This window comes from Anolis carolinensis, chromosome 3 (assembly GCF_035594765.1).
Source record: "Anolis carolinensis isolate JA03-04 chromosome 3, rAnoCar3.1.pri, whole genome shotgun sequence".
Classification (NCBI taxonomy): Eukaryota; Metazoa; Chordata; class Lepidosauria; order Squamata; family Dactyloidae; genus Anolis; species Anolis carolinensis.
The window spans coordinates 27,548,047-27,562,487 of NC_085843.1; the positions used below are offsets into that span (position 1 = coordinate 27,548,047).

The 14,441-nt window shown below is 36.8% G+C and overlaps 1 protein-coding gene across 4 annotated transcripts in view; it reads left to right on the forward strand.

The window, feature by feature from the left end:
- rnf17 (ring finger protein 17) overlaps positions 1–14,441 on the forward strand; it is an 82,518-nt gene that overhangs the window by 25,990 nt on the left and 42,087 nt on the right. For all 4 annotated transcript variants that reach the window (XM_062974616.1, XM_008107968.3, XM_008107969.3 and 1 more), the window contains 7 exons: positions 3,593–3,667; positions 4,009–4,283; positions 5,860–5,928; positions 7,226–7,381; positions 7,852–8,041; positions 10,677–10,848; positions 13,314–13,504. In XM_062974616.1, coding sequence (XP_062830686.1) covers positions 3,593–3,667; positions 4,009–4,283; positions 5,860–5,928; positions 7,226–7,381; positions 7,852–8,041; positions 10,677–10,848; positions 13,314–13,504 — 1,128 coding nt within the window. The remainder of the gene's footprint in view (positions 1–3,592; positions 3,668–4,008; positions 4,284–5,859; positions 5,929–7,225; positions 7,382–7,851; positions 8,042–10,676; positions 10,849–13,313; positions 13,505–14,441) is intronic.

Below are 14,441 nucleotides of genomic sequence, written 5' to 3' on the forward strand. Positions count from 1 at the left end.
AGCCCTAAACGGTTCTGGCCCAATCTATTTGTCCGAACGTATCTCCTCCTATGATCCAGGAAGATCCCTAAGGTCATCTGGTGAGGCCCTGCTCTCGGTCCCGCCTGCCTCACAGGCGTGGCTGGTGGGGACGAGGGTCAGGGCCTTCTCGGTGGTGGCTCCCCGGCTGTGGAATATCCTCCCCAGAGAAATACGGCAAGCCCCAACCCCTTTGAGTTTTAGAAAAGCCCTGAAAATATGGCTATGTGCCCAGGATTTCAAATATTAAATGATAAAGACGACCCGGACTGATTTACGGCTACAGCACGAGGATTTTGGAGGAATGGATTTTAATAATATGTTTTATATCTTTATATTGTTTTAATTGTTTTATTGGATTTTCATTGCTGTTTTAATTATGTGTAGGCATCGAATTGTTGCCAATTTTGTATGTCGCCCTGAGTCCCTTTGGGTTAGAAGGGCGGGATATAAATGTTGGAAATAAATAAATAAATTATTCTCTGATTTTTTTTTGTAAATTATCAATATATATATATATATATATATACACACACACACACACACACACACACACATACACACACACACCAAAACATCTATTTCTGCTTTATTGACCATTCTAAAGCCTTCAACTGTGTGGATCATAATAATCTGTGGCATGTTCTTGGTGGTATGGTGATACCAAGTCACCTTGTCTGTCTCCTGAGGAAACTGTATAAAGTTAAGAACAGACCATGGAACAACAGACTGGTTCCAGATTGGGAAAGGAGTATGGTAGGGCTGTATACTTTCGTCCTACCTATTCAACTTGTACACAGAACACATGCGACGTTAAGGGCTTGTTGAATCCATGGAGTTAAAATTGTTGGAAGAAACGTTAACAACCTTAGATATGCAGATGACACCACTCTGATGGCTGAAAGTGAGGAGGAGCTGAGAAGCCTTATCACCAAGGTGAAAGAAGAAAGTGCGAAAGCCTGGTTGCAGTTAAACATCAAGAAAACCAAGATTATGGCAACCAGATCGATTGATAACTGGCAAATAGAGGGAGAAAACATGGAGGCAGTGACAGCTTTATATTTCTAGGTGCGAAGATTACAGCAGGTGCAGACTGCAGCCAGGCAATTGGAAGATGTTTACTTCTTGGGAGGAGAGCAATGACCAATCTCGATAAAATAGTGAAGAGTAGAGACATTACACTGGCAATGAAGGTCCTCATAGTTAAAGCAATGTTATTCCCCATAGTAACCTATGGATGCGAGAGCTGGACCATAAGGAAGGCTGAGTGAAGGAAGATAGATGCTTTTGAACTTTGGTGTTGGAGGAAAATTCTGCGAGTGCCTTGTACCACAAGAAGATCCAACCAGTCCATCCTCCAGGAAATAATGCCTGGCTGCTCACTGGAGGGAAGGATATTAGAGACAAAGATGAAGTATTTTGGCCACATCATGAGAAGACAGGAAAGCTTGGAAAAGATGATGCTGGGGGAAATGGAAGGAAAAAGGAAGGGAGCCCGACCAAGGGCAAGATGGATGGATGGATGGTTTCCTTGAAGTGACTGGCTTGACCTTGAAGGAACTGGGTGCGATGACGGCCAGCAGGGAGCTCTGGTGTGGACTGGGTGGCTGGCGTGCCTTCCATGTCTGCACGGGCGAATGGAAAGCCTGCGCGTGCACACAGGCCCATCGTCCATTTTGGGCGATGGTCCTGTACGCAAGCGCAGGGCTTACAACACTCGCCCCCGCGGACGGGTGGCTGGGCCTTCCGTGCCTGCGTGCAGTGACATGCGCATTCTCCATGGGGCCACCACCGCCAGTATTTTCCAGCTATTTGTTGTTGTTTTTTTGGGGGGGGGGGCGCCAACATTCTGGCAGTAATTACAGTGTTCCTTTGAGGAACGTTCTCACAGAGACTATTAGAGACAATGCCTACTGCTCGTGCTTGGGGTCCCTGATAGAGAAAGGGGTCATGACCCGCAAGATGGTTGCGCAAGGTAGTGTCCCTCTTTTTTGGTACACTGATGGATTGCTCCCCTCTTAGCTGACAACAGTTTAGTCTTCCATATCTTTGCATTGTCTGTGGAGTAGAATCCACTGTTTTATGTGCAATCCCCTCAAGACCCCGAAACCCAAACCATAACACCAGCCAACACACTTCCTAATTAAATTAAAATAAGTAAATAAATAAAATTAAATGAGAATAAAATAGAAGGATTCAAAGAGATATCCTTCCTTATCCTATTGATTAAACTGAGAAAATTTTATGAAATTGGTTGGCAAAGGAAGGGAAAGGGTTTCTATGAGTGGAGTCTTTTTTGGTAATTTTTAAAAGAATTTCGGAAGGAAAAGAGAAAATAAGAAGAGAAGCAAAATAGTTGAGTGTCAAGACTCAGCCAAGGTTACCCTAATATTTTTAAAGCAGCACAGTCACCCACACAAGAGATGCAGTTTCTCCCCACCCAAGCGCACATTCCACCCAAATGCATGTTCCAACTCCCAGTCCCACTCAAAATAAAGAATAAAGAAAAATAGAATAATAAAATAAGATTAAATAAATTTAATCAAATTGCCAAAGAAATAGATTGCTATTTGTATTTGAGTCAAAAAGCAAGGCAAGCAAAAAACTATGAGAGCTGAGAATAGATCACCACCTGTGGACTGGAGCACAGTCTGTCTTAGAAGCCTGAAGCCCATGAAGAAGCATTCACCCTGGTACATATAGACCCAGCTTGGCTAAAGACACTTCACTGTATTCTTCTGTTCTGATTGGCTCAACAGGCAGGGCTCACAGGGAAACCCCATGCGCACACAGCTGCCTCTCCAAGCTCCACGTGTATCCGAAATGAAATCGAAAGTAGGCATGGTTGGCAGTGCTGTGGTCTGTTGTGGCTGGAAGAAAAAATGGCAGCGCCCGTGCCATTAAGGCTGGTCAAAACAGCCGGAGCCTGTTTTTAATAATGGATCCGTGTACAGTCCTAATACAGATAAAAACCAAAAAGTTACAAAGAATGATGAATGCAATTTAGTTCTTTTCATTTAACAAGAGTGTATGAGATCTAGAATTTTGCCTCATTGGTGAAATGGAAGGATCTCTTTCAGTAAAGACCTATTAATAGGAACAAAATGTGTCAAGTGTATCTCTTGCATGCATTTCTTTGGTTTATTCTGGTTGCTTAATCCTAGTTCTTGCAAAGTTCACACACATATATTGTTTTAAAATTAGAACAATGTTATAGTCTAAGAATATCTCAGACAATAGATGTCTTGATTTTTTTTCCCATTCTTTTTACCATCATACATGAGTTCTCAGATTACGTTAAGATACAATACAGTAAAGAGTTGCACCTATAAAATACAAATTTTATTAAGAATTCTACTAATAAACACTGACTGAAATGCATTGTTACGTAGAGGCTTAACATTGTGTCATAGGGACTCTTATTTTTTCAGTTTCTTTGGAGTACAAAGTACTTTTATAGACAGAGTAGAACTCTGTCTATAAAACTTTAATAGTAAGTTCTATATTTAATAAAGTATTCCCCTCCTGCTCCCCCCAAAGTGTGGAATTAATACAGTCTTTATATTTCCAATAGTTTCCACATGGATTGTGATGAGATCACCTGTGTGTTTGAAAACATGGGGAAACTTTCCTCTGGTATTCTTAATATGTAAGTATTTTCTTGTATGTGACATATAGCATAGAGTATGCTTAATACATTTTCTCAGTACTTGCCATTTTAGTATTTTAAATACTGTGGGTATACTTTTTCTGCTGTGTTTTGAAATTATTCAGAAAATGTATAAAACTAACATAAAAATTGAAGGCATAATCGTGACTCTTCTATAGCCTTTTTGGTGGTAACCCTGCTCACTTTCTGTACACTATATATGAGCAATCTATTAATGATTTATAAGCATTCCTTTTAAAACAAAGGCCATTGTGCAATTTATGTAGTGTACTAATGATTCTTACTTTTGAACCTCTTTTCTTAACAACTTGTCAACTTAGGCCTGGTATTGGAAGTAATCCACTTAAATCAAGCTGTATGGAAGAGGAATTCAGAAACAGTGCTGTAACTCAAATGAATGTAAACAGTCAACCAGTTTTTGAAGATGAGTCTATGTTTCTTTTCCTGAAAAATGTTGATGTGATTCCTGAAGAAAGTACCACCTGGTCCCAAGAGAGAGCTCCATTATCTATTCAGAAATGTATTGGTGCTTTGCCACAAATCGCATCTTCCCCAGATGTCATAATTGAAGAAATAATTGAAGAAGATCAAGAAGGTAAGTAGCACCCCTTCGGCAGTTCTTTGACTGATATCTTTTATCCTAAAACTTTCCTTATTCCAAAAGTATACTATTTTAATATTTGTTTTATTTGCAATGGAAGCAATGTTTTCTTATTATATAGAAAAGGTTCTACCCATTGACCTATGCTTAACTTGAACATAAAATAATGTACTGATATTCTAGGATATCAGTTGTCAGAGTTTTCTGCTCTCAGAGCACTCTTGAGAAGATGAAAAATTACTGAAGCCCACCTGCCACAAAGTATAGAATGTAGGGGGAGAGCTAATTGTAAAAAGGTGGCTGGCACAGGTGGAATTTGCCATAATCATCTAGCAATTACTGATAACATTTTCGGTACATATATTTCTGCTTGTAATACCTATTTTCCCAGTAATTGTTATTTTTATTCCCCATCTCCGGAGTCATTTGGGGAGCACAACAGGTAGCACAAAGGGAGAAAGGAGAAGAATTAACTATATGAATTTTAGAGATGGTTTTTGTTTCAAAATGAATAGAAATGTAATAAAAATGTAATAAGTAAATGTTATTTTATACTAACATTCTAGCTTTTTAAAAAGAAATCCTGGGCCCATAACCCGAGTCAGGGTGAGTTTTAAATATATCACCTCCACAGCACCCTGATTTATTGGTGATCCTTTGACTCTCACCCGTTCATCCTTGGTCAGACTGCTTGCCCATCCGGAGAAGCAGTACCGACAAACGACACCTCAGCTGAGTGCGGTTCAAAGGCTTTATTCCAAATATATACAAAGGTTGCTCGTTGCAGACATGCTCGTTGCAGACATGCTTTCTCCTTGCCGTTCAGTGAAGCACACACACTACTGATAAGAGTACATTCCACAGCAAAATGATGAATGTCCTCTCCAGTCACGACCTATTGGCTGTAGCAGGCTATCACTCAAACTGGCCTGCTGCCAACACTTAAGATGCTGGAACACATGTCTGGTATACACATTAGCAAACAGTAAAAACACTTGATACATCATTTCATCCTTACACCCGAAATAAACCAACAGAATACCATGTCTAATTTTAGATATAGTATTTTGAAAAGGATATTTGAAAGTTCGAACATGTCTAGAGGAAAGTGACCGTTTTGGTAAAAGGTCTTTAAAAAGCACACGCCTTATGCTGCTTAGAGAACTGGGTTTCTTCTTTGTGGTCTCTGAATCACAGAACTGGATATTCTGCACAAGCGCAGAGCACTGTTCAGAACCTTCTAGAATCACTAGGTGGAAAAGATTTTGGCGATAACCCCACTCACCATCTCTAAACTATATAGGGCCTGATTGCATTTTGAAATCCTTGGCCAATGATAAATAGGGCAATAATTTAGAACAGAGTAAACCCCATGGAGCATCATACAAAACTAATGTTAATTCAGAAATCCTGGTTTTCACATAGTCTTGACTTTCTTCTAATTAAAAAAGTATTAATTTGGGGGTTTTCTATATATTTTTGTAATTTTGTGGTGATGATGGTAGTACTTCAACTAATTAATATATGATGTGGAAAATAGTAAATAAAACATTTCCATTATATTCTGCAGACTGTCCTGAAGATACACATAAGAAAGTGTTTTCCCAAAAGCAGCTGGTGCCATTTGGACCAAAAGCAGGTATGAAATTCTAAGGTTGTTCTTGAGCAGTAAGTATCAACAGACTTCCTTATTAAGTGACAAATGAGTTGTATTCTCTTTCCTTTTCTCTCTTTTAAAGTGGGGAATAAAAATTCCATAAAGAAATACACATCTTGTATCTCCTATAGTTGCCAGTAGAACACATTCTGTCAAAGAAAACAGATATATCTGTAAGACAATAGTTCAGAAAGAAACATGCATATATTTCCAAAATGTGCATTACAAAAAAAGTCTGTGCAAAGTCTGTGTTTTAGTAAATAATGCTTGGCGCTCTGTGTGTGTGTGTGTCTATATACACACATATTAGAGAAGGCATGCATAAAAATCTAAAGCAAGTTTCGTTCAGGAAAGTTTAAACCAGAACTTATACTGAAAAGCAATGAAACAAGAATGTTCTCCAAAAGTTGATAAACTCAGCAAGAAGATTTCTAAATAATTCAGAATGATAAGGGGTGTAGGATACTACCCGAAAGTAGTACTCTGTTTTAGGACAAGGTCCAGCATCTTGATAAGTTCCTTTAAACGGTAATACTCAATGCAGTAAGTAATTATGGAATATTTCAGTTGACGATCGGAATGGCTTGTAGAATATGATTTTGGATTGCACGGTTTTAATTAACTTGTTTTAAGATTGATATGCTTTTTAATTATTTGGTTTTAATTTATATGGTTGGTTTTATTTTATGTATGCATATGTGGCATCTAATTGTACCTTATATTGTGAGCCGCCTTGAGTCCTCTTCGGGGTGAGAAGGGTGGGATATAAATGCAATAAATAAATAAAATTTGGACTCAAACTTAGATTGGATTCAGTGTCTCACTAACATAGGCTGCTTCTACACAGCCAATTAATCTGGAGCAGAATAGATTATAGAGATCAGTTTCTCTCTGGAGTGCCTTCGCAGGCATCACACAAACTGGCTGAAAGATGTAGGAGAGTCTACACTGATCCAACGGATCTCCATAATCCACATTCTATTCCAGATTAATTGGCTCAGTCGAAATACAGGATTATCTATTCCTAATTGCAGGAGGTGTTGAGCAGAATAGATCCTAAATCAGGATTCTCCAAAGCTTTAATTATTGTGATATGTGAATCAGATGTGTATGCTTAAGTCATTTCGCAAAGACAAAATCATTCCTGGTTTTCACAATTCAAACATACTTAAAATTTGTGTTGTCTAAAGTGGATTATTTTTCAGTTGTGTGTTTAAAGCTTATGTATCACATGACATCACTGTTCTTTGTTTTTATACCCCTGTTCTATTTTAAACAGAGTCTTCAGAATTAGTGGTTGTCAGCTGTGTTCTAAATCCTTGTCACTTCTATGTTCGGAAGGTTTCACAAAAGAAAATTGCAGTTGATTTGGAAAAAAATCTGAGACAGTTCTGTAACAATAAACACACATCACCTAATGACATTTTGGAACTCGGTAATAACATATTTCATATTCTCTGCTCAAGTATATGGATGATTTTAGAGCTCTATTCCAGGAGGGAAAATGTGCAGTTTTTGCTAAGTAATTTTTTTTTTTACTTTAATAAATTAGAAAGCTACTGATAAGATTAAATTAGAAATTGAATGGTCGTAGTTGAATTTGTATTAAAAACTATTTGATCAATTTTTACTTATAGTTTTGTAAATTTTCATGATGGTCTTTTCTAGTTATTTCATTCAGGATTAGCTCTTGACAGTGGTGGGGCATGGGAAACGAGAATGGAGGGGCAGAAAGCAAGAGTTTCTATGGGGGTGATGTGGGAGAACTTAGCAACCTGCATGTCCTTGCCAAAGAATGTTTAAGTTCTGGCAAACCCTGTTTCGGTGTTTTTAAACATGTTGTCATATATCTGATGTTTACAAGAGTACCTCTGTGTTATAATGAGTTTGGTGGGTTTTTTATAGGCACAAAAATCTTTGTTGAAAGTAAAGAACATGGAATGTGGTGTCGTGCAGAAATAGTTGAACTAATTCCACTACAGACTGCAAATGAGGGAAAACCCTGTGATGCAAATAAGTACAAAATTTGTGACATTGCAATGATGAAAGTATTTCTTACAGACTATGGACATCTAGAAGCTTTAATTTTTTCAGGGTAAGGATAGATTTATTATTGTTATTATTATTAATTTAGTTGCATAGATTTTTGTTGTGTTAATTTCTAGGGTATAAGATATTCCAACTTCTATTAATTAAGAAGAAATCTTAAGGAATAAAGAACAGGGTAAGACGGGCATAACACTTTTAGAGTTACAGTAGAATCTCACTTATCCAACACTCGTTTATCCAACGTTCTGGATTATCCAACGCATTTTTGTCGTCAATGTTTTCAATAAATCATGATATTTTGTGCTAAATTCGTAAATACAGTAATTGCTACATAGCATTACTGTGTATTGAACTACTTTTTATGTCAAATTTGTTGTATAACATGATGTTTTGGTGCTTAATTTGTATAATCATAACCTAATTTGATGTTTAATAGGCTTTTCCTCAATCTCTCCTTATTATCCAACATATTCGCTTATCCAACGTTCTGCCAGCCCGTTTATGTTGGATAAGTGAGACTCTACTGTACTAAATTTTGAGCCGCATGACATGCCTAGAGACACAGTTTATAGGCAAAGTTTGTAAATTTCCACACCTTATAGCCTTCCACTGTATATATATTTTAATGGGAATTGGGACCTGGTGATCCTACCACATCTTTGCTGAAAGTTTGAATTCCATATGTTGGTGTCCTGTGCCACATAGAAACCAGTTCCCATTATTATTTAAATTGTTTCTTTTTTTCTCCATGTAAAAGATGTGGGAGGAGCTGCCCAGTCAAACAGAGTAAATTAGAAGACCCTTTAAAAAGTAAATTAACTGTACATTTAATGTGGTAAGAAATGTTGTCTGAGACTGCTTTGATCTGTCTGTCCAAGCTTTGCTTGAAGTGTTCTATCTAGCTTTTGACAGCAAACTACCCCTCCTCCTCCGGCATATACATGAAAAGCATCACAAAGGAGTTTTCTCCTAGGAAATGTTTGAGGGAAAGCTGTTACGGTGTAATTCCCTCCTTTTATTTTTTCAGTCTTGATCGTGTTTGATTTGAGGTCTTTCAGCAGAATATGCCTTCATTCCCTGCACAGCATCTAAAGCCTGTTTTTAACAGTGCACCTCTAATAGGGGAGGAATTATGCCCTCAGGGCATTATTTACTGGGGCAAAAGGGGCACACCATGTTTATTTATTTAAAGTACATCACAGTTTTCTCCTGACTTGGGACCCAAGATGGGTTACAACAAGGTTAAGATAAATATAACTAAAACCCAATTATTAAAAGTTAAATACAATTAAATTAATTTTTTTAATATTAGTTTAAAATACTATAAAACGATAAAACCATTGATTATAAAAATGGAGCACAACACACTCCATTTAAAGATCTTTCTGCACTACAAATTGATGAGCAAATACATTACGTACTCTAAGTTATTGACATTTTCTAAGGATTGAAGCAGGGCCTTCTGTGGTAGAATCTTAGTTCAGCCTTCATTCTTGGGAAAATATTGTCCAGATACCAGATCAGAGATATGCTTCAGCTTCCTTCTGTAAGACCTTTCTCTCTGCCTAAAAAGTAGGAACATTTGTGTCAAAATGACGGTATCAGCCACCAAACACTTCAGTATCAGCATATTTTAGTAGAATTCAAAAACATGGCTGTATCAGTCTGGAATATTAGTTTGCAAGGGGATTTTGCTGAAGAGCTCAAGACTTATCCATTACACTTGAAAAAACTATCAACTATAATATACTTTGTAGTTATTTTGCAATACGTATTGCTTATTTATGCTACACTATAAATCTGTTGTTGGGTGCCTTTGTGCCATTTCTGACTTGCAGTGAACCTAAGGTGAACTTATCCTGGGTTTTCTTGAAGAATTTGTTCAGAGGGCCTTTGCCTTTCTCTGAAGCTGAAAGAGTATGACTTGACCAAGATCACCCAGTGAGTTTTATGGCCAAGCAGGGATTTGAATACTAGTCTCCCAGTACCCTAGTTTAGCACTCACATCATGTCACCACACTGGCTCTCGAATTGTAATGTAGGCTTTTACTGTGTAAGAATATTTGCTCTTTGCCATTACAACCTGTAGGAGATGGGAAGAGAAATGAAGGTATGGCATTGAGCTAGTATTCTTGTGATTAGAAAATAACTGCCAAATAAAAAGTGTGTTAGAACACAGAGAAAAGCATGAGAACTGAATGCTGATGGACAGAAAGCAAGCCCTCCACATTTAAAACAAGAGAAGTACTATAAGGATATCTATTTGACTTGAGCTGGGGACCAGTGAGTGCTGGATATGTTAAAATTTTGATGTAAAACACAAAAGAAAAGCAATCCAGTGGGTTTCCACAAATGAGTGGTGATTCAAACCCTGATTAACCAGTATCTTAGTCCAACATTACCAATTTGGCTCTCCATTAATATTCACATTTTAATCCAACAGGCCCTGCCCTCATGCTTAGTTACAAAACATGAATAGTGAACATTTTCCTGCTTTGAATATATAGTGGGAGGCATGGGTGATTAATCTAGAAAGTCTTGAGTAATATAAGGAGGAATAATTATTTCTAATGGGGGGTGTCTTAGTTAAATTGGACTGTTAAATACTTTAATATTTCAGAAATGTTTTTCAGATTTCCTTTAAAATTAATGTTTTATATCTTGCTTCTTTTTACCATCAGAGAACTTAATGAAGTCATTATGGATCGAGAACAAGAAACTTTAGAATATATAGTGTCCGAAGATTTATGTATGGTTGTAAGGAAACCTGATTCACTTATAGATGCACAACTTAGTGGTATAAGTAAGTTAGCATTGCATTGTTCCCTGAAGGACATTGTTCCCAAGGATTCAGTAAGTGAGAATTTTATTCACTGATGATTTGCTTTTAAAAAATATATACTTGTCCGTAACGAAATACAGTAGAGTCTCACTTATCCAAGCTAAACGGGCCGGCAGAAGCTTGGATAAGCGAATATCTTGTATAATAAGGAGGGATTGAGGAAAAGCCTATTAAACATCAAATTAGGTTATGATTTTACAAATTAAGCGCCAAAACATCATGTTATACAACAAATTTGACAGAAAAAAGTAGTTAAATAGGCAGCAATGTTATGTTGTAATTACTGTATTTACGAATTTAGCACCAAAATATCACGATATATTGAAAACATTGACTACAAAAATGGCTTGGATAATCCAGAAACTTGGATAAGCGAGGCTTGGATAAGTGAGACTTTACTGTACATCTTTTTCTGGTCTTTCATTTTCTAAATCTTTGTAAAGATTGCTATGACCTAATAATTGTAGGAATTTTATTACTATGGAGAAAAACAGTTTTTCAGATTTTCTGTTTTCCACCTCTGGTTTGCACTCCCTACTCACATGGTGCAACTGTACATAACATTCACACAAGAAAGACAGAAGTTGTGAATAATGTTGACTTCTAGAGGACATTGCATTGTTGTTTGAATTGACAAATCATGGTTTTCTTTGAGTATAGACCAAAAATAAGCTTATGTAATGTGAAGTGGGCTTCCAAACTACATGGTTTATGCTATGATTAAGTAGTTTTGACTGAGTTACAAGCATCCAATTTACAAACAATTCATAGTTAAGAATGGGGGTGAAACAACCAGAAATGAGAGAAATCTGCCCCTTGGCAGAAAGAATTATCATGTGGAAAAGGTGTCTTTATCACCAATCCTTGTTTGCACAACAGGCCAATTTTTTCAAAATCCAACTATCACAGGGACAGAAAGTGAAGTGAATCTTCTGAACAGGGGCAGAGGCAGCAAAATAAATACAATGAGGAATATATATATATGTGTGTGTGTGTGTGTGTGTGTGTGTGTGTGTGTGTGTGTGTCTGGAGTTACACTTAAAAATGTACTTGTTCTGACTTACAAACAAATTCAGCTTAAGAAGAAACCTACAGAACCTATCTTGTTCATAACTTGGGGATTGTGTGTACTCACAGTGATAGACAGCCCGTGACCATTGTTCCTCTAGAGCAGGGGTCCCCAAACTAAGGCCCGGGGGCCAGATGCGGCCCTCCAAGGTCATTTACCTGGCCCCTGCTCTCAGTTTTAGACTTAGGCTCGCCCAAAGTTAGAAATGACTTGAAAGCACACAACAACAACAATCCTAATTAACTTGACTATCTCATTGGCCAGAAGCAGGCCCACACTTCCCATTGAAATCCTGGTAGGATTATGTAGGTTAAAATTGTTTTTATTTTTAAATATTGTGTTGTTCTTTCATTTACTAATATTGTGCTATGATAATAATATCATATATTGTGTACCTATATACATATAATATTGATAATAATATTATAATGTAATACAATATAATACTAATAATAATACAATATAATAATATTAATTATATATTATATATTAAATGTAATATTATTAATATTACAGTATAGTGGTATAGTACAATATAGTAATATATAATGCTAATATTGTGCTATGCTAATAATATAATATATTGTTTGTACATACAACTTGTAAACTGCTCTGAGTCCCCTTCGGGATGAGAGTAGGTGGGGTATAAATGTAGTAAACAAACAAACAAACAAACAATTGTTGTTGGGGGGGTTTTGCACTACAAATAAGACATGTGCAGTGTGCATAGGAATTTGTTCATTTTTTTTCAAATGATAATTTGGCCCCTCAACAGTCGGAGGGACCATGAACCGGCCCTCCACTTAAAAAGTTTGAGGACCCCTGCTCTAGAGGCTATTGAACCAAGTTGGTAGGAATGAAAGTCTAAATAAGTACAGAGTACAAGATCACTTGATTATGATCAGTCTATGAAGAGGCATCTGTTAATGTCTTCAAAAACATTCTTGTCTTCGTGTATACCTTTTCCTATCCTTTCATTATTTGGGAGAACTACATATATTTCACATTCTTGATAGCAGTACTTGTTTGTGTAGCTAGCCAGTTTAGCCAGCTCCAGTCCTTTGAAATGAATTTGAATCCAAAAGGATTCAGTATCCAAAGTTTAGACATTCTCAACAATGCAATGAAGTATATATATCCAAGAGATTAAATTAGAGGATGGATTTACAAAAAGTAAATTTTGAGTGTTCTGATTATGCTCCCCCTTTTCTGTTTTGTTATTTTGCTACTCACTAGTCTAAGAAATGACTGGCTATAAAGAAAATGCGGCTATTATACATATTGTAATATTACCTTTTTGTTTGTGAAACTTTCTGTGCCATGATCAGGTACTTTATTCATAAGGCTCTTCTAGATTGCTTAAATTGTCGAAATTCTGAACTAATTTCCTTTGCTTATCCATAACAGAATGAAGGTTGGACAAAAACGGCAAGAACAGAATTTCTAAAAATGATAAATAACAAAGCTGTTCTAATGAAAGTATTCAGAGAACAGGATGGTGTGCTTATTGTAGATCTGATGAAACCTGCAGCGTGCAAGATAAATAGTGACATGCCAGTATCCCTCAGAGATGCTCTAGTTTTTATGGAGTTAGCAAAGTATGTAATTAAAAAACATTGAAATATAAAAAAAATTAACAAATGCTGTTATGTTAAACATATTTTAAAATAAATACTGTGCCCTTCCTCCCAACTGGGACGTGGCAGCTTACAAGTTAAAATGAATGCAACCTTATAATTCATATGTTGTCTTCATACCTTCATTTATTTATTTATTTATTTTATCCTGCTTTTCTCCTATTCAAAGCAGTGTACATGGCTAGCACAGCAGAATAAACATAGCATAAAAATTCAACAAAATATCATAAATCACAAACAAATAGTACACGATACATATAATCAAACAGATCAATAAATTACAGTGAACATTTTTTTTAATGGCCTTCATAGTGGTCTCTGTATCACACATGTGATATTTGTTGCATAGAGCAGTTTGTCAGACCCTTCTAGATAGCTTAGTTTTGGCAGTAACCCTGCCTCCCTTTTTCCATAGGGCTGTTATCAGTTCCATTTCCCCAGTGTTTTATTGTTCACGTCAATGGCAGCATCTTTCACAGAAACTCTAGATTCAGCTGCTTTCTTGTTACAGTTATCTCTCTTACTTTTGCTGGGGATTTCAGTCAGTAATGATGCCGGAAAGTCTCCTTGTCTAGTGAGCACAACATGCCTCCTCTGGTTAGATGAGTCCTATAATACTCAAACGTGTAAAATTTGTCAGTTTTGCAAGGAAAGCGTTTAGGAATAGAACAGACAGATTTAGGTTTCTCCTTCAGGAACAGTCCATGCCATCTATCCCGATCATGATTATGACAATGGCCCACACAGATTTTTTAAAGAGAGCTCTGAGATTACCTAAATACAGTCAGCCCATGCAACCCCTGTCTGTCACTACACTTGTTCATCAATGCACTGCCTTTGGATCTCATTGACTTCTGGCAAGTCAATACTGGATTTTGTTAAGACTGTGACTTAGTAG